The 19,824-nt window shown below is 41.1% G+C and overlaps 2 protein-coding genes across 2 annotated transcripts; one reads left to right on the top strand and one right to left on the bottom strand.

Annotated features, from left to right (window-relative positions):
* Positions 1-270: 270 nt before the first annotated feature.
* LOC131787995 (aminoacyl tRNA synthase complex-interacting multifunctional protein 2-like) lies at positions 271-4,677 on the bottom strand. Its single transcript, XM_059105076.2, has 4 exons — positions 3,970-4,677; positions 3,706-3,852; positions 2,933-3,173; positions 271-2,229 (listed from the first exon to the last, which is right to left on the bottom strand). The coding sequence occupies exons 1-4, from the start codon at positions 4,093-4,095 to the stop codon at positions 1,871-1,873; spliced, it is 873 nt and encodes a 290-aa protein (XP_058961059.1). The 5' UTR covers positions 4,096-4,677; the 3' UTR covers positions 271-1,870.
* On the top strand, positions 4,369-19,113 carry LOC131787994 (nucleosome-remodeling factor subunit BPTF-like). Its single transcript, XM_059105075.2, has 13 exons — positions 4,369-5,554; positions 6,519-6,691; positions 7,044-7,187; positions 7,788-9,113; positions 9,636-14,144; positions 14,319-14,560; positions 15,041-15,587; positions 15,875-16,076; positions 16,580-16,969; positions 17,102-17,278; positions 17,584-17,773; positions 18,003-18,087; positions 18,391-19,113. The coding sequence occupies exons 1-13, from the start codon at positions 4,500-4,502 to the stop codon at positions 18,579-18,581; spliced, it is 9,231 nt and encodes a 3,076-aa protein (XP_058961058.2). The 5' UTR covers positions 4,369-4,499; the 3' UTR covers positions 18,582-19,113.
* The last annotated feature ends 711 nt before the right edge of the window (positions 19,114-19,824 follow it).

The following is a 19,824-nucleotide window of genomic DNA, read 5'->3' as shown; positions in this document are numbered from 1 at the left end:
ACAGCCGTTTCGTTCATCATTCTAATTTCCTCTATAGAAATTGCAGCGAAACGAGTCCCATATTTTGCGTTCGGGCAGCTCGAAGGTGTATCATTCTTGACTGGTCGCTTATGAGCCCGCGATTCAGTGCGCGAAAAGTACCATTTACTTATGTGGATGTATTAAATATATGTGTATAATTTTAAATTAATGTCTCGAAAAACTTCTTTGTTCCAAGACCAGCACTTCGCTAGTTCACGTTTTTAATCGAATATTTCTCATTTTCCATGTAGGCAAAATCTAGCAACTGCATCCTTAGATGATACAAGAGAGAAACAAAGGGAGAAAAAAAGGGAGAAACAAAGGGCTTTTCAAGACGCCGTGAACAGAAAAGATCGTGAAGAAGTTCATCGACTACTGAGTATCGGTATGGATATTAACGCACTGAACGAAGCCGGCGATACTCCATTGCATCAGTGTATACGGGATGGTAGAGTTGATTCTGCAAAGCTACTGGTTGAGTTCGGTGCTGACATCAGAAGAACGAATCGCGATGGTTGGTCCCCAGTCCACCTAGCAACCACTCTCGGTCAAAGAGATCTGGTGATGTTCTTGCTGGACAAATAGGTCATCATGGATGAAGCTTGGAGCAAGTGGAATTGTTTTTGCATGTACACACTCTTACGTTAAATATATCCGCAAGAACAATGTGAAATTCTACATTTTGATTTGCTGCGCAGAACTATGAACAATGTTGCAAGCGCATGTAACAACAAAGAAAGCAAATTATTTGCTTGGCACCGTGTACAGATGACATAATTACCCATAACAGCTCGTGGCTTGAATGCCAATGACACCTCAATAAAGTTTATAATAATCTGATTGTATTATCACCAAAATATATTATCACTAAAATAAATCCTCTCAAATGAGCCGTGTTCTATAATGCAGTTTACCCTTTGCACCCCAACATCAGTATGCATATTCTTCTCACTAATCTCCATAATTTCCTAAGGTGCTGAAAAGGAAAATTTTCTAAAAATCAAGAGCTTCTAAAGCTGATGATCATTTCCTTTCCAACTGCAACCTTAATGTGTGATTCAAAGTTAATATTGTAAGGAGAAATTAGAACCTAATATCATTCAAAGGGTCAAAACGTCACACGAGTCTGGTAACAGATTAATTCGTCAATCCTTTCTTTAGCATTACATCTCAGTACCTCTCTTACACCTCCTTGAGGCAAGATCCCTGTTTAGTGAATGCTTTGTGCTTTTAACCCCTTAAGTTCCAGACCTAATTTCACCCAAACACCTGGCAATATGCAGACACCAGTTTGTCCCAGATTTTCTCTCATATTTACCACAAAACAAACCTGTGCTGGTTGTCAAATAGTGAGCACACACAGACAACAAAATTGAGCACATTTCTGTTCTAATCTGACCACAAAATTCAAAATGTGAGTTTCACTTTTACATGATTACAGTTTGGGCTGATATTTTTTTTACTTTTTAAGTGTTTATTTAACTTTAACAGTGTTTATTTGGTTTATTCTATATCCAAAATGTTTTTTTTCCTGATTTCTCACTCTGATCCCTTTGGATTGAACAATCAACAACTGAACAGCAACATTACACATTATGCTTAACCTACAATAGGCTGGCACTAGCAAGAGTCCTGTGGTTGTATTTGCCTTTGATGGCAAAAAGACATAACAAGTTGAAGCCAAATTCCTAAGGTGAAATTCTATCAAAACTTCCACTGTGGAAGTTTCGGTTCAATGTGCTTAGTTTGTAATTTCATACAGAGCCAAACACACTTTAGAAGTTTAAGGTACAGTTACATTGTAAGCTGTGTACACTGATAATTGTTAATAGATAATGAACTGGTTCAATTACTTTGTCAAAAGTCCAGGAATCCTCATCATCCATTTCCTCACATCATCATGTACATGATCTGCACCATTCTGCTTAACAATGCTACAGGCAAGTACAATATCAGCCAAGGTCATTTTCCCGCCAAGAATCCACTGTTTTGCAAGCTTTAATTCAGGACTTTTTAAGGCAGCAGTTCGCTCTTTGCTACTTGCTAGTGATTTGTCAATCCAGTTGTCCACACATGCAGACTCTTCAGGTGTTAAATTACCATACAAGTCAGGGAGAAATGTGCGGCAGAGGAAGCGAGCAATTGTTATTTCACCAGTCAATGGATTGTGGCCAGATGGAGACACTACTAGAGAAGGAAGATCTCCCACTGAAAGGAACAAAAGATAAAGAACCTTAGTACGTTGCATTGATACTTAATACGTTACAGTGTTCACTGGATGAACTTTAAATAACATTTGATCTCATTAACAAGCAAAGACTTAGCCTAGTACTATAACTGTCACAATACTACAATTTAATCTCATAAACTAGCAAAGACTAAGCCTAGTACTATAACTGTCACAATACTGCTATTGACAATCCATTTAACAAATTGATGTGGACTCACGAGGTGCAGCCGAGTAGGTTGGCAACAAATTTTGACCATTGTGATGACAAATATCTATGTTGATATGAGTATAGACCATGCTTGACCACTGTTGATTTGTTTCTTACCACAGTACCATGTAAAATATAAAAATTCTTTCAGTGCATGACCAAGATTGTGATGGGAGCAGCATTGTCTGTACTCTTCTCAACAATAGCAAATTGGCCAATCAGACTGCGACATTACTGCCAACTGTGATAAAAACTGACTTGGAATCTTGACAGAAAGATTAAACTTTTCTCATTGAACTTTTACAATGAGAAGGAACACTTGAAACATGTTAATAGTATCAGAAAAAATCAACACACTTTAGCCTTGCTCCAAAATAACACATAGCTAAAGATTTTTGTCTTTGACACAATTTTGCTTAGTAAAAAATGTTGGTCAATTGAGAGGTTGCATGAAAGGTAACTTAAATATTTACCTTCTTTCCAAACAATAGTTAAAATGATTGGGGCACGCCCAACTCCTTTACTACATTTGGAGAAGTTCTGAAACTGCATTCTGACAGCATCAGGAATAGGTTGTTTCACTGACGAGTGGCTGAACATGGCTGTTGTATGGGAAAGCCCTCTCTGCTTCATAATATGTTGTAGGGTGCTGATAATAAGTGGAGGGTCACTCGGTGAAGCAGACATCACAAAATCACATGTTGTTGGAGAAACCTGTGTGGTAATCAACAGTGATTAATGCTTTGTCAATCAATCAATCAATTACTCATATGTAAGTCCTTTTGTGGTCAATCAGTCAGTCTTCTGGGTTGGTCCATCAATTTATGATCAGTTAGCAAGTCAGAGGTCGGTCTGTCAATCAGTCAGGCAGTCATTCAGGCTGGTAATAGAGTGTTATCAAAATGAGAAAAGTAACCTGTAAAAAGGAAACATTAACTGCTTTTTCACTGACAAAAAACCTTTGTTTACTGGTTTTCAAAAAAGCCCTTTTTACATTTTTGTGCAATTCTTATTCCTGACCTCTCCCGGCCTTTGGAAAAAATAGTGTTATTACCAGCACATTTAACTTTTATTTTTCGAACCCAACGGTTAGATAAAAATTAAGAAGCATCCCTGCTAGAGGTGCGGTAGCCCGAATCTTTCACTGGCCTCATAATGGCTGCAGATCGACATCTAGTAATCTCCTGTAAGGATTTTTATTATTTAGACTAAAAATGTAGTAATCATTGAAGTGCACTCTGCTTACTTTCCCTTTTGGACGCGGAAGAGAAACTCCCAGTAGCTTGGCAACTTCTTGAACGGAAGTTTTCAGGCCATTCAGTTCACGAAGAATATCCTCTTGTTTTCTTTCGAGACTCTGAAGACTCGATGACGGCAGCTGTGCCTTGCGGTCCTAGAATTAAAAATTAGATGAGTGATCGCTGCGTAGGCGAAAAAAAGCTCACAAGCTCGAACACGTGATGCAATAAATTGTTTTATACACTGAACACCATTCAGTTTCACGATCTACCTCAAGTTTTGAACTCGTCGGATAGTAGCTGGGCAGGCCATACATACAATTTGGAAGCGGTACAGCCGTATCTTCGTAATATGTCGGATGGTGATACATAGAGATTAAGGAACCTGCAGCCGCCATTTTAGAAAGACGCCGTTTGCTGGTTGCAAGGCATTATGGGAAGGGCCTCGAGGACAACATCGATGGCAGCGTCCCATATTAAATTTATTATTTTCTCGAACTTTTAACTGGTTTAATCCGCAACATGTAATGATCACTTGATGCCGATTATCTTTCGAATTTAAACCAGAATTAAGTTATAATCCCTCACTGATACATTTCAAGAAATTTTTTAATCGTGCATGATGCATTTTGGGTGGGTCACGTGACCAACTAAGAGTTCTTTCCCCGCGAAGTAAAAATGTGGCTTGAGGAAAATGAAGTGACAAAACAGAGTGGAATATACCGGTAAATGCGAACAGGAGAGGGCTAAATGCACTTCATTTCAAGTGCTTTAGCTGGGATCTGTAGATTTAATCGAGAAAATGAAGAGAGGAAGGGGACGGCCACCTAAAAATAAGGTTCAAAGCTCAAATTCGCCAGATGTCTCGAGTGCAATCAACCAACATGGCGGACACCGCAGTCCGCGTGTCTCTTCTTCTATGGCCATTAAAACTCGGGGTTATAGCGGAACAACACCACGTAAATACTACGGGATGGAATCTTCCGATTCCGATAGCGACAATGAATCTATTTCTAGTCATGGATCTTCCATTTCAAACACTACCAGCTCTAAAACTCGTTATGTCGAGCCCTTGAAAGTGGTAACTCCTCTAATTTTACCGCCGTCTTCTGACGATCTATTGCTCGAGCCAGAGTGTATTTTGCAAGCGTTAGGGATTTACGAGGTTTTAAGACATTTTAGTCGCATAGTACGACTCTCCCCCTTTAGATTTGAAGACTTTTGCGGGGCAATCCAAACTCCGGAACAATCTTCGTTACTTGCACAAATTCACATCGCTCTACTACGCTTTTTGTTGTCTGAGGATGATGCGAGTGGCTTGACATTCGTTGCTACCGACGAAAAAGACAGCTTCAACATTCTCTCCTACTACTTAGGTGACTTTACTTGGCCTGAACTTATTAGAAGCTACATCTCGTCAGATAAGACCGAATTTGGAGACACGGTTACGGCTGTTAGTGGACATGATGAAGATCCGTTCCCTTTTACAACAGTCGAGAACAGATTGAAGGTTCTCCAGCGACTTTGTGATCAATTCTTGGCCTCTAATTCAGTCAGATACGACATAATGAATGAAGGAATAGTCGAATCAGAGGATCATTGTCGCAATTGCTGCAAAATGGGCGATTTACTGTGCTGTGAAAGTTGTCCTGCAGTTTACCATCTTCACTGCCTGAAGCCGCCGTTAGAAGTGGTTCCCGAAGGCGATTGGCTGTGTCCCGTATGCGAGGCTCACCAAATCAAAGGTGTCACGGACTGTTTACCTGATTGGAACAGAGAAGGTTGGCTAAGAAACGCCCCTTTAGGGGTAGACAGGGAAGGAAGAAAGTACTGGTTCTTAGCCAGACGTTTGTTTGTGTAAGTATTTACTTCCAACATGGTTGACATGGTATATTTTCATCAGAACGATTGCAGTGGTCTTTACCTTTCGTTGACCATCTTTGCATGGCTAACTACTGACTTCCTTCACATTTGTACTTTTTTGATAGCTGTTTTTGGCATGATGAAGTATGGTTGAACTTAATGTATTTGTTCTTTGTTCTATTTTTGCAAGCTTTTTTTTTTTTAATTAAAATCAATTTTATTATTTAGGGCCACAGCCATCACATCGCTTAAGGGGATCAAATAATAAGCTGGATATAAATTAAATAGATTAATTTTTTTCTATTTTCCTGCACCACTCTGATTGCAAATAAGCTTACATGCCAAAGTGTAGGATTTGAGTAGGCTTATTAAAGTGGGTCAGGGAGGGGAATGGGGCTGTCTCACAGGTTTGGAATTAGATGGTGTGAATTAAATGTCCTTTTGGTTCACTCTTATCTATTCTTAATCACCCTGTTACGGAAAAGCTTCTAAATTTAACAGGATGTAAAAGGCAGCACCCTGACTTTTTTTGGTTTATCTCAATTTTTTATGTAAATGCAATTAAGGATTTTTTAGTAAGGTAAAAACCCCCTGAATTGTTGTGAATCTTTGCCTTCCACCTCGCAGATGAAATAATGGTTGCATGGTTGTGAAATATGTTACAGTCCACAATTAATTGAATTGAGGTTAATTACTGAAGATACTCTGTCACTAGTCTGCCATCCTCTTCTATTGACTACTTCTTCCTATGGAGAAGGTTGTGTGGAATATACTTATTCTAATGTGACCACTATTTAAAACTAAACCCTTATATCATTATGCATATTACTTTTCTTTTATTCTTGAGACCTTAATGTGTGATTTAGTGAGTCAGGTGTCATATTCAAAGGAGGAATTAGATGCTAGTCACTCTTAGCAGTCAAGGGGATCAAAACATTTTTCATACTTTTCTTAATAGGGAAGGTTGTGACGAGACACTGTACTACAGCTGCAAAGCTCACCTGGATGAACTGTTGAGCTCTCTGGAAGAGGATGGAAAGGAGAAAAGGCTAATTTCTGTTCTTAGAATCAAGTACAAAACCATGGTGAAACACATGGAAATGACAGAAGCTCTTACAGAGGCTTCAAGAGGTAGAGTTATTAAAAATATAAAAGGAACATTGTGGGAGGAAAACCCATGACAGAGAGAAAGAACATTGTGCAGAGCTTTTGGCTTCCTTTAAGAGAGCACTCAGCTGTTAACACCTCATGCTGGTTCTTGTGATTTAAATCGTTGAAATTGACTCCATTTTTCAAAATTTCAAACATATTGAGAAGGCAAGGTCTTGTGAAAACAGAAAAGGCAGGAAAGACAAAATTAGTCTTGATATGTGGCTGCCTTCTGATTGGTGTCTTAAATCAGGTTACTATTTGCTTGGTTCCTTTTTAAAATAAGCATGCCATATTGTTTGCTCTCGGATATTAATGATAGTTTAATTTGTAGGAAATCTTCCCTCTGGTCTCACCAAAACAAGACCAAAACAGATTAAAATGAAAGAAGTAGAAAAGACAACTTCACCTGTAAAAGAGGAAAAAGACCAGGAGAATGATGGAGAGTTGGAAGTCTCAGAGGAAAAACTTGCTGCTGGTATGAAAATTTCTGTTTTTTTTCTCCTTCTCTTTGTGTATTGGTATGTGTGGTGGGATTAAGTTCACCATCAGTTAACACAAATAAAGTGTCAAGCATGGCTGCCTCATTGTAGTTAGTGATGAAAGTCATCATTTTCATTTTTTCTGGAAAGATGAGGTACTGTCAGTATTATTTTTCACAGAGAAAGTGTTGGTCAAGGGGTGATTGTGGAAAGGAGTCCTTTGGGATTGTATCATAAAAATTGAATGAACTATACATACTTTTATCTTAGACTGAAGTCATTTGGTTGTATTTAAGAACAAAAACAATAGCAAATTTAGTATGAGTAACCAGAAAAGGTTTGAATTCATTAAGAGCATAGAGGGATCCATCATAATGAAATTTTATTGGTTGCACTACATTTTGGTCTCCTAAAATAAGCTGTGGAGGGAAGAGAATTCACAAGTGCCAAGTTCTGTATTTATCTTTACATGCAAACATAACAATGGAAGGGTATTTAATACATCCTTTGATACTTCCCTTCCCTAGTAAACTCATTTGATGGCAATTTATGTATCCTCAATTTAACTTGAATTAATTCACATTTGTTGGTTGTAGCGGAATCACAACAACACACTGCAGATCCAGTGGTGGACAGTGGGGTACCTTCATCATCAAAGCCTCTTCCAGCATCAGCTATCCTCACATTCATCCCAGACAATGAAGTGAAAAAGATTGTCACTATGCCTCAGGTTGAAAATAACAATAGTCTTGATGTGGATAAACAGATGGTGCTAAGGGAGAGAAGGACAACAGGCCAAGAAAGTCCTTTCACTCGGAAAAGGCCTACATTGTCTTCCTTTGAAACAGAAGGAGAAGCTAAAAGTATTGTACCTACAGGTGCTTGTCCGGAGGAATCCATGTCTGCTTCAAGTTCAGATGATATTGATACTGATTTAGTGGAGGAAAAGGAACTTGTCAAACAATCTTCAATTATGATGTCAATTGGTGAAGAAAAGGGTAGTTGGAAGGTGTCAGCTTCTGGTGAGTCCCTGAAAGAAACAAAAGAGCCAATTGCTCCTGAAAGCACTGTGAGGAAGGAAGAAAATAAGTCGTCTGGCTTATCTGAAAATAGCATGTTGTCAGAAAGGACTTCTGGTGATAAAATGGAAGAAGAGAAAGGTCTGTTAAAGAACCCAATTTCTGAATCGGATGTCAAACCTAAGTTCAGCAAGAGCCAGAAAGAGATAATTTCACAAACTAAAACTGTTGGAAAGAGTGAGACTCCTTCATCCTCTGCAGCAAATGACAGCAAGACTCTGTCTGTTAGTCGTAAATCAGTTGAGAAGGACACAAAGCCTGCCACAGTATCCTCTGTTACTCACCCAACAAAGTCAAGTACTGCAGATGATGCAGTCACTGCTGTTCAACAAACTAAGCCAGAACCAGTATTTAGGCTTGGCTCAGAAGCAAATTACTCCTCCTATGTCAATCAGTTTACAAGTAATCCCCTAGCTCTGACCAAACAACAGCAGTTGGAGCAGAGAGATAAAAAGCGGAGCGTCACAAACAAATTTAGCCTTGTTGACTATAAGTGGCATGGGGATGTTAGTGGAAGTAAAGATGTCATTTTAAACACTTTGCGGTTTTCCATAGTTGGGCTTGAAAATTCCATAGCTTCAACCTTCATGCACCCTTCTTGGCCAGTGCAGCGTTCCACCTGGGTAAGAGCAGTTCATTTGTCAAAGACACCTAAAGAATTTGCTGCAGCTTTATCTTTTCTGGAGAGCTCAATACGACCAATCTGTTATCTACCTGTGTGGAATGATGCAGTTGGCCATGTGGAGCTGCATCGCATGGTGTCTGAAGCCAAGCAGGCTGGAACAAAAAAGAAAGATCATAAGGAAGAAGAAGAAGAGCCTGAGCTAGAACATAAAGGATTCGGTGAGTGCATGTTATTCTGCCTTTTCGTTTTGTTGGTTTGAGATGATAGTGGTGTAACTTAATGTTATACACCACTTGTGAGAGATCCTTGATACCCAGTTGTCAAGAGAAAGAAGGATCAAGAATTGAGTTTTGGGTTCATGAGACAATGAAAAAAGTTAATCAGACTTCTTAACCAACAATTTCATGAAAAGGACGGATTTTTTTTAGTTTTAAAAAATCGAGTAACAGGGGACTGTCAACTCACCCCTTTGAATAATACTGTAATGAGTTTCAATGGGATTTATCTAAAATAGAACTTTGTTGCATCTGATTCTGAGTAAGCAGTCTTGATCACCATGTTGTTAGTAATTTTTTATTGCTCCATTTAGACCTCACTCTGTGTAATCTCTCATTTGATAACCATTTGTAACCATTTGTCACCCTCAGGACTTAATAGGGAATTTAATTGTTGGCATTTAACTAGCAACTGAAGGACGATGCTCTTTTGATAATTTCTCGATTCATTTCTTTTTCAATCAGTGAATTACACATGGGTGCCACACCACCAAATTTGGAAACAAAAGGGTGAGGAGTACAGACTGTTTGGAGGAGGAGGCTGGGTGTGGACAAGTGGTTTACAGCTGCGGAAAAGGAAACGTCCAAATAATGAAAAGGACAGCTTTGTTAGCAAAAAACGAAGACTTTTGGACACTACAAATAAAATTGTAGCATTTAAAGAAGCCAAAAGGAAGGAAGCATTAAAAAAGGAAGCGGACAGGGTTGTTAGGGTCGCTGCACGAACATCCTCTTCACAAGCTGAGCCTGTTTCAGTAGAGAAAACTACGAGAGCCCCTCAAATAGTCACGACTAGTACAACAACCCTTGTTGCGGTACCAGCAGCACAAATGCAAACTGCAGTTACCACGTCATGTGCTACTTTATTAAAATCAACAGCACCTCAGACAGCTCAGTCTACTACAATCACCACCGCGACAAAGCCAGCACAAAATCTTGTTTCCGTTCAACGTGGAGCTTCTCTAACCTCTTCAACTCAAGGACCAATAACAGCTCTTCGAATGGTCCAACCTGTTACTACTGTTGCTTGTACAACGCCAGCAAAAACTCCTGTCACACTTCAAAATGACGCCATGTCAACGTCTTCAACATCAGTTCAATCAGCCGGTCCTCAAAAGGGCCAAGCTACAACAACAACTACTGTTACTCCAGTCACGGCTGAAAGTGGCGTCACATCAACATGCGCAACTTTAGCACAGCCATCTGAGCAAAATGTCTCGAAACAGACGTTGGCACCCTCTTTTCCTTCTCTCAATACTTCTAGTACTTCAATGCTCAAGGCTGCCGTGTCATCTAAAATGTCTCCTAATCTTTCTAAAGTTGTTTCACAGACTGATAGCCTTAAAATTTCTTCTCATCAACCATCCGTTAGCCTGTTATCAATACGTGAACCAGTCTCTTCACCTACGTCATCTGAAGAAACTACGAGTTCATTGTCACAAGAAGCTTCCTCGTCTCTTCAAACTCCTTTCAGTAGTCTCACTCATCCATCGTCCACGCTGCCATCAGAGATGCCCTCTTCAGTTCTACAGACGAATGGGCAGATCCCCTCGAGTACAACCTCATCCACTCCACTGGTTGTCTCATGTAATTCTCTCGATCTTGCACAGTCTTTGTCAACCTCCTCGGCTCAAGGTTCTCAGACAATCAATTCCCCCAGTGAATGTCCAACTCTACCACAGCCATCAACCTCAACCAACCGTGTCTCCACTGAGGCAGCTGTTGAAGCGTCTCCAGTTCCACCTACTGCTATACTAAGGGATTCCTCCCCAAGTCTGGATTCTTCACCTTCGCCAAGTGTTTTAAACATAGCCGGGGACCATGATAATCATCATCAATCACTGGGAGACGATCGTAAACCTAATGCTTTAATGCCGGAGAAAATTACACATTCTCAAGACCATGTGACAAATTCTACGAAACAGGATAATGCCTTGTCTAATTTGGAGTCGCAAGGAATTACCCATGAATCGTCTTGCTCTGTTAAAGATTCAGACACATTCTCGAATAAAACTGGGCATGGAATGTCAGATCAGGGTAGAACAGAAGATAAGTTATGTGCCTTTGAGAATAAACCAGTTGATACTACGCAAGGAACTGAAGTTTCATCAACAGATTCAGTAGATGTTCCACATGAACAGGAATCCATAGATATTGCAAGGGAGAACATGCGAAATGGGGCTGAAAATTTGGCGGGCCAAAAAGGTGTACCTCTGAAAACGATGGATCACCATTCCACGAAGGAAGTACAGATGGAAGATACTGTGGGACAAATGCAGTCTCTTGAGGATAGTGGGTCAGTCGAGGGTCAAGAAAAAACTTCGGTGAAGAGCAATTTGAGTTGCCATGAGGTTTCCTCAACTAATGACGATTTACTTGACTGTCAAAAGGGACATTCAGCGTCCTCAGAAGAATTTGTGTCAAAAAAGGAACAAATTAAGGACTTTAAAAAGGAGCTTCCAGCAATAGAGAAGACGGCCGGCGTTTGTTTTAGCAACAACGAGACTATTTGTGGTAGCGAGATGTTGCCGGCAAGTCAAACCTCTGATGTCCTTGCCAATGAGCTTCTGTCACAAGACAATGACGCAAAAGATTTCAAAGAAGGAGATGGATCATTAAATGTGACTGAAAAGAAAACAGATGATAAACTCGATCTAAAAACTGCTATAGAAGGTAGTTTAGAAGATTCAGACGTAAATTTTAGCGACATTCCCGCGCATGAGGAGGTTGGCTTTGCGGCAAGCAATGATTTGATGGTTAACAAAGAGGACAATCTTTCACACTCTGATAGTAGTAAACCGTATACCACTTGTAAACTCCATGAAGAGTCCCTGTTGGATAATGATATAACAACAAGTGTCTCCGAATCAAGAGTTAAAATTGCTAAGGTTCCTTCTGAAACGTCTTGTTCAGAATTAACTCGAGCTATTGAGATGGAATCTACAATTCCGCTTGATCGCGCCAGAAAAAGCAAACAGACCTCGAGAGAAACTGAAGCGTCTGAAGGCAATATAAGTCAAACGGACCCTGAACAGAGTACAATGCGCAATGATCATTCAGCCAGTACTGGAAATGAGAGCAGTGATGTAATCGATACGAATGCAACGACTTGTCATGCAGCAACGGTTTCTCAAGGGACCGACGAGTCGCAGTCTTTGAAGAATGCAGACGAGAATTCCTCTATTAACTCTAAAACCTCATCCAATTCTACTGAGATTGGTAATGCTGATCCCGAAAAGAGCTGCATCTTTACAGAGGAACCGATGGACGTTGATGCGACCAACCCGTCGTCTAAACATATCTCTTGTAAAGCTTCATTATCTCAGTCAAGTACTTGCAATACTAAAGAGCAACCTATGGATATTGATGTTACCACAGCGTCATCTTCAGAAACAGCACCTTTGACTAGTATTGCTTTATCAAAAAATACAGGCCCTGGATCTCAATCTGCATCGAGTATAGAAAAGTCAACCAACTCTTCTTCATCTACCAATCAAGAATCCTCAGTTCAGAATGATATTGGAGCAAAAACTAACATCGAGAGTCTTTCAGGCACTGTAACTACCGATATGTGTTCTACAGCAGCCTTACCTTCAGCGTCTCTGCCTTTGTCATCTGGACCAGCTAAAACAGAAACTACAGGGGAACAGCTCCCAGAAAAAAGAACTCAAGTGAGTTGTCCCTTGCCTTCGACGACAACAAGTGTTTTACCAACAACGTCTCCACCTGTATCGAAATCACAACAACCTCAGGTTTTGGTAAGTGCTGTAACCCCCGCCAGTCATTGTCCATCTCCAGTGACTCCTGTAGCATCAACTCTACAACCAGCAGCTGTAGTAAGTGTTAAAACAACAACCTCATTGAGTACGCAACCTGCAGCATCAACTGAGTCATCTTCTACAGCCTCAGTAAGCCGGCGAGTAGTTCTTGGAGGTTCCCAAGGCATCGCGATGGGACAATCACCTGTGGTCCCATCGGCCCAGTCAGTGCCAGTCAAAGTAGTAGCTGCGTCACCCACGGTATTAACAACAACAGTTACCAGAGGTATTGCTCCACAGAAAACAGCCATTACTGTACGACCACAAGGGCAAGCGAGCCATTATATACCTATAGGACCAAAGCCCATACTCCCTTCTCCGAGGCCACCTGGTGTTGCCACTGGTGTCCAAGGATCCAGTGTGGTGAGAATCAGTACCCAGCCTGCAGCTGCCTCGAGGCAGCAGACTAACCTGGCTCCTGTGAATAGCATAGCTGCGTTGGTTGCAAGTATTCCAACATCTGGTGCAACCATTGGACCAACACAGCTTATTAAGCTAGTCACCCCGGATGGTAAGACCTTGACCCTGCAGGGGTCGCAGCTGGCTGCTATTGCCCAGCAGGCAGCGTCCCCAATGGGGCTTGCTGTACCGAAGACGATAACAGTACAAGTTGCAACAACTGCCGTGCAGCAGAATTCACCCGCAACTGTCCAAAAGACGATCGGCGTCAAAACACCGGGCGCCAGCATCACTGTGCAGAGAACACAACCACAAGTTGCACTAGCAAAACCTCAAGTTGTCATCACTGCAAAGGCTCCCCCATCCAAATTGGTGAAAGAGGAAAAGTTCCCATCGTTGGAACCGCTCACCAAAGATCCTCGTGTACTTTTGAATCGAAGGTTAGCCAAGTGGCCGTTGCGGCACTCGGTAAAGAGCGTGTTCGCACTCCGAAAACACGAACGTCGAAAACTCGGTAGGAAAGCGGGGATGAAAGAGGTCAATGGATTCTCCTACACGTCGCGGGGTGTTGTAAAACACTGGCCTGCGGGAATACCTCGTCCTTCCTTCAAGGTGGCATGGCGCTTCCGTACCCAGAGTTTAAAGACACTGGCTGGTGCAGGGCTCCAGCTCAGGATTCTGCAGTCCTGTTTGAAATGGGAAGAGATGAATATCAGGCCGCCTCGTGGGAATAGCAACACTGTGTACACAAGCTCGGGTGAGTGTTACTGACATTAAAAAAACGCTTTGGTTGTGTTCTAAGTTGATGGACTGGAAAAAGGTCAAAATCTTAGTAACGACTTTCTGGGGAACCTCAATAGTTAGTAGTGGACCTGCCAGTTTACGTCTAACTGTGACCTCCATTACAAAATACTTTTATTGCTTTCTTAAGGTACTACGACAACAGAGATTACAGACAGGAAATTCGTTTCCTTGGATGGTCTCTGCTGCAAGTATCTCGTGCGTAAAACCGTGCGTACTCTAACCAAACCTATGGCAGAACCACCTCGTCCGGCCCCCACCAAGAGCAAGAGAGGTCGAACGCTGAGGCCTAAGATTGTCCTACAGCCTGACGATGAGGACGAGGCCTCAGTTCCGTCTGGACCGCGAATCTTGGAAGCTTGGTACCCAGAGGTAAATAACTTAACCATGATGAAAGTGAAGATGAGTTAAATTTAGGCTGGGATTGAAGTGAAATACGATGTTTTTCATTGATGCGAGCGTATGAGGAAAACATCGTATTGCGGTCAAAAGGAATAAACCCATGAGCCGTGGCGAGTGAACGAAATCTACTGAACCGCTGTGGTTCCACCCCTTTTTGCAAAACGCTAGATTCGTTAGGCGAAAAGCACAATAGGCCATCAGTAGATTATCGCAGAAGTGACAGTGAATCGAAAACGAGTTTTGCTCGAACGATTTCTTTGAGTTTCTTTCCATGGAACCGAGGCGCTCATTCCACTAAATGAATTTTTGTATCAGTGGAAGTCAACAGTTGTCAGAACGTCTAGTCTTAAACTTTGTTCGTGGAACTTGATACCTTTTCTTTGGATCCTTTAATCCTGTGAACCACTCACGTGACGTATTTGCTTTTCTGGTTTGTTTTATGATAACAAGGCAAAGCTTGAACTTTGGGAGATACGTCAGTATCACGAGCGAATCGACCGTGAGAGAGCCTTGGAACGAGAGAAGAAGGAACAGGAGGAAGCCATCCGCAGGGCAGCGGAAATGCGCGCCGCCGCGCTTCAACGGAAACAACAAGAACAGCAGACGCGGCAGCAACAGCAGCATCTGCTGAAGATGAACAAGAAAAAAGTTCAGAATGCCATCAAGACTCAGCAACGAAAGGGGACTGGTAACAAACCCATTGTTGTTAATCAGCCTGTTACTTTAAAGCCTGCTGTGACTCCACCAGTACCCCTAGGAGCTCTGCGTCGAACTCTACCCGCCGTGCGCCCCGCTGTTCCCAAGCCCTCAGGGATCCAATCCGCGGGATTAAGACCGCAGATTATACCACGACCCACGGTTGCCAATTCGACACAATCTGTGCAGTGGTTACAACCCAAACCTCAGGTTTCTCAGCGTGTTCCTACTTCTGTGATTCCAAATAACGCGTCACGTGCTGCTGGGACTCCTCTTCAAGGCGGATTAGCGAGTAACACAGGTAAATTAAAATGATTGAATCTACGTCACAATTGTGGACAGATGAAAAAATATCAAGACGAGTCGGAACGGACCAAAACGTAGATCTGAAGCGAACCTTAGCAGTTACAAGGACACTTTGTTCTCTTTGTTTGATTTTTCACTTGGTAAACACAAGGCTATGCTCGCCCAAATGCAAACGCATTTTTCGTTGTTGTAACCGACTGAGAAGTATAGGTGTTTTCTCATTTGATTAGTGTGATAATCGCCGTTAAGTTTCATCTTACATTGCAATAATTTGTCTTTCAGTTACTCGCCCTGCCCCTGCAGTGCCCTTGTCCACAGTTGCCGGAGTCCGGTCCAACCCTATGGCAACATCCAGGATGAAGCATTCCTCTAAAGATCAAGTCAAGCAGACAGTCAAGACAAAATCTCGCAAGGGGGGAGGGGCTATGCCCATGTTGCATCATAAAAAATATGTGACTTTAGAATCGAGACAAGACGTGAACAGGTAAGTATCTAAATTTAAATCAAACTGGGAGTTGAGGTTTTCATTTTCTTTCAAAAGAGTTACCCTCAGTTGTAGCGCTAAAACAAATCAAGGCTTAAGATTTCACGCGACAACTGACTGCAACATCCTCTCTTTTCGGCAATGCAGCAAAATTTTGCTGATTCTAGCAGTATCCAGAGAGATAGTCGTCTATGTGCTTTGAATTACCAACAATAACTCGCGCTGAGTTCTCTGTAACCCACAAGTCAGAGCCGGCATCACACCATCAAACAAAGGGTCACTGATGGGATCCTTTCGACGGCCTAAAATTTTTCTTTGCTTCACCCTAGCGACATGTGAAACAAGTACCATTTTAACCTAATCAATATTTTGTGTTTCGAATCACAATTCTCTTTTTATGGTAATAATTTCATTTAGAAGCATAACCTTTTTATGTCTGTATTCAGTGATAACTTGTACTTCCCTTTTTATCAGGTCCTACATTTTTTGTTGTTATTCTTTAGACTTGCCATTTGTCGAAAAGTTCTTGATGGCATTTTGGATAAGATTGATCGAAATGAAGATGCTGAACGGAAAAAAGAAGAGAAAAAACGCGCAAAGGAAGAAAACCAGGCACTTAGACTGGAACGCCAGAAAGCAAACAAACTCAGTATTTTACTTCAGAAGCGAAAGGAGGCGCTTAAACGGGAATTGATGCGTAAAAGGGATCTCCTGGAGAGAGATCTGATATTAGAGCTTCAGCAGCAGCAGCAGACCATAAAGAACAAACGAAAGCAAGGGGCTACAGAGAGAAGGAACTCACAGAGTACACCAGAAGGGCCCAAGGCCAAGAAGAAGAAAATTGAAGAAGAACGGCTCTTTTGCATTTGTAAAAAACCCTACGACCCATCCCAGTGAGTCTGTGCTTTTGTTTCTTTTTCGTTGTAGTAATTAATGTTTATTGGATATTGGTAGATAGATATCAGGTGGATAACGTACTGTCACAGTTTTCGAAAAAGTTTAGTCATTTATTTTTACTGCCTCAGATTTTACATCGGATGTGACATGTGTGCAAACTGGTTTCACGGAAGTTGTGTCCAGATCTCTCCAGACGTTGCACGAAGTATGGATGAGTGGACTTGTGCCGAGTGTGCCCAAGCTCGCCGTGGAGTGGAGGAGGAAGAACTCTATTGTTTGTGTCGCCAGCCATATGACGAGAAAAAGTAAGCATGTGTTATGTTGGTTCAGCCAATATTTTATTTGGATATGTAGATATAAAGGACAGTCACTTTAACAGGTTTTCCACGGAGCTGAGCCCAAGGCATCGTTTCTTGAGAGATGTTTCGTGCAAATGAAACCATCCCAAGGAAGAAGCTTTGAAATGAAAGTTTTATCTTATCTGCCGTTTTTTATCACAGTGGTCGCTTAGTTTTTATACAGAGCGGAGAAATACTTTTAGAGTCTAGACATTTCTTCATAACCTTATAATTTACTAACCTCAAAGGTTATAATGATTTGTTTTTATCAGGTTCTACATCGGCTGTGATAAATGCCAGGACTGGTTTCACGGAGCATGTGTTGGAATCACACCTGTTGAAGCTGAAAATATCGAGTATTACACTTGCCCGCGGTGCACTCAGTCTCAGGCTCAAGCGAACAAGCAGCCGCTGACCGGCAAAGACTACGATTCACTTAAACGATTGCATAGATCGTTACAGGTTAGTTGAGAGGCAGAATTTTTTTTGTCGTTCTGTAAACTATGAAAAGGTGAAAATAATACTAAATAGGATCGTGGATGTTTAGGAATGGTGAACAGTAAGACTGATGCATTGGTATACATGTCAATTTGGGCTCAATGTTTTACGATGCAGAAATTTTGGCATATCTCCATAAACATTAAGTCAGAAGTTTTAATGCTGATGTTTTAACGCCCCATTCATGTCGCAGAGCCATAAAATGGCGTGGCCTTTCCTAGAGGGTGTCAATGCAGATGAGGTTCCCGAGTATTATGACGTCATCACTGATCCAATGGGTGAGTCGATTCATGTATGCCTCAGGAAATGGAAAAAAGTATACAAGATTTTGTGCCTTTTTAAGCGACATTCTTTATGTTTATGGTCAATTAATTGTAGCCTTATTGTTTGCAAGTGCTGTCCTTGTCCCAAGTGGTAAGGAGACTTTTCACGCGAGGCTTTGCTTTCGTCTTTCTTGCTTTCTTCGTTTTCTATGAGGTCGGTAGAATTTACGGAGATGACTTCTATTACTGCTGTTACCAACGCTTTTTCTTTAAATCAAATGATATTTATTTCACAGTATTTCCTCTTTTTCTTGCTAGACTTGTCCAAAGTCGAGGAACGTCTGAATTCCAAGTCTTACTCGTGCCTGGAATCGTTCGTCGGTGATGTAACCAAGATTTTTGACAACTGCCGCTACTTCAACCAGAGAGATTCACCGTACTACCGCTGTGCTGAAGTATTGGAAAGCTTTTTTGTGCAAAAACTACGGGCGTTGAAAACCAGAAAATAGACTGGTCAGCGAATGCTTCTATCTAATGTTAACAGAGGTGGCTAAGAAAACTTATCCTCCTGACTGACAATCGGAACAAAAGTTAGCTACACACTTCGTCCTCTTGGACAGTCGTAGTGTATAAACTGTGACGTCTTCGACAAAAACAGAAAAAAAAGGCGATGTTCTTAAAAAAAAAAGATGATGATAAATTAGCTGAACTTGCCTTCGATCACAGTTTGACGAAGCCATGTATCTGATTGGTTATTGTGCAAGCCAATCATATAAGCAAACGCTCACATTCCTTCTTGAGATCAACTATGGGTTGTAAGTTATTTAAGGGAAGTTAAGGGGAGATAGAATCTTCCCCAAAGACTCATCTTGGCGAAAAACTGTTATTATGGAAGGAAAAATAGATTAGCCTGTTAACTATTGCCGTGCCGTGAAGGAAACTAAAGCGTCCGTAATTGCCGATGTCGTAATATTTTTGGTTTATTGTCAAGGAGGAAATCGTGTAGACCAACCATCATGTATTAAACAATTTGTAATCAAATTCGACTGGTTTCTTGGTACAACAGCCCTGAACTACATATTTCTTTGCGTTGTATGAAAGAGCCATAACCGAAACACTCAAATAGCCTGTTATTTTTGACCCCGTTCCTATCAAATTTGGTGTGCGGTTTTCCTTATTTAAAGCTTGTTCAGTGCTTCTTTTCTTCCCTTGCAGTGGTTTATGGTCGTGCTGTTCTTTTTATTTAGCGCACTGAATAAAATGAAGGCTCTTCTGCCCAGTTACGACTATCAAGAGAATGTAAGATTGTTACCCGATTAATGAGAAAATACGAGAATATGTTACCCGATAATCAGTAGAATAGGAGGTTGTTACCCGAGCTGGTTAAAAAAATTAAAGGGAACATTTGTGTCGAAACTCAAACATTATTTTTACTAATGACTGACAAGCCGTAAATTAAAGGGTGCTATAAATTTTTCAATGGGTGAAACAGTGACGGGTTTCTAGAAGTAGATAAATTAAGTTGAAAAAAATATATTGAACCGTCCTTGTTAAGGTGCCATGAATCGTGATTTTACTATGTACTGGCAGATAAGGAAAGTCACTCATTGTATTGATCTGGTTGCCCGAGCTAATAAACCACAAGGAACCTTATCTTAGCTTTTGATCTTTCTTTCATTTCCATATCTGTTTTTATATCGATAGTTTTGGTAACTGAACAAATCCGACAAGAAAACCATGTATTTAGGTACT

Source organism: Pocillopora verrucosa, chromosome 8 (assembly GCF_036669915.1).
Source record: "Pocillopora verrucosa isolate sample1 chromosome 8, ASM3666991v2, whole genome shotgun sequence".
Taxonomy (NCBI): domain Eukaryota; kingdom Metazoa; phylum Cnidaria; class Anthozoa; order Scleractinia; family Pocilloporidae; genus Pocillopora; species Pocillopora verrucosa.
Note: the sequence above shows the minus strand (reverse complement) of the source record. Positions and strands in the feature narration are given on the sequence as shown.

What these genes read in the sequence shown, in the direction of transcription:
- LOC131787995 (XM_059105076.2), bottom strand. Translation starts at nt 4,095, where the DNA reads ATGGCGGCTGCAGGTTCCTTAATCTCTATGTATCACCATCCGACATAT. An exon ending in CGACGAGTTCAAAACTTGAG is followed by an intron (nt 3,853 to 3,969) that starts GTAGATCGTGAA and finishes TTTTAATTCTAG; the next exon opens with GACCGCAAGGCACAGCTGCC. An exon ending in TTCCGCGTCCAAAAGGGAAA is followed by an intron (nt 3,174 to 3,705) that starts GTAAGCAGAGTG and finishes ATTACCACACAG; the next exon opens with GTTTCTCCAACAACATGTGA.
- LOC131787994 (XM_059105075.2), top strand. Translation starts at nt 4,500, where the DNA reads ATGAAGAGAGGAAGGGGACGGCCACCTAAAAATAAGGTTCAAAGCTCA. An exon ending in TCTTACAGAGGCTTCAAGAG is followed by an intron (nt 6,692 to 7,043) that starts GTAGAGTTATTA and finishes TTTAATTTGTAG; the next exon opens with GAAATCTTCCCTCTGGTCTC. An exon ending in AAACCCTACGACCCATCCCA is followed by an intron (nt 16,970 to 17,101) that starts GTGAGTCTGTGC and finishes TTACTGCCTCAG; the next exon opens with ATTTTACATCGGATGTGACA.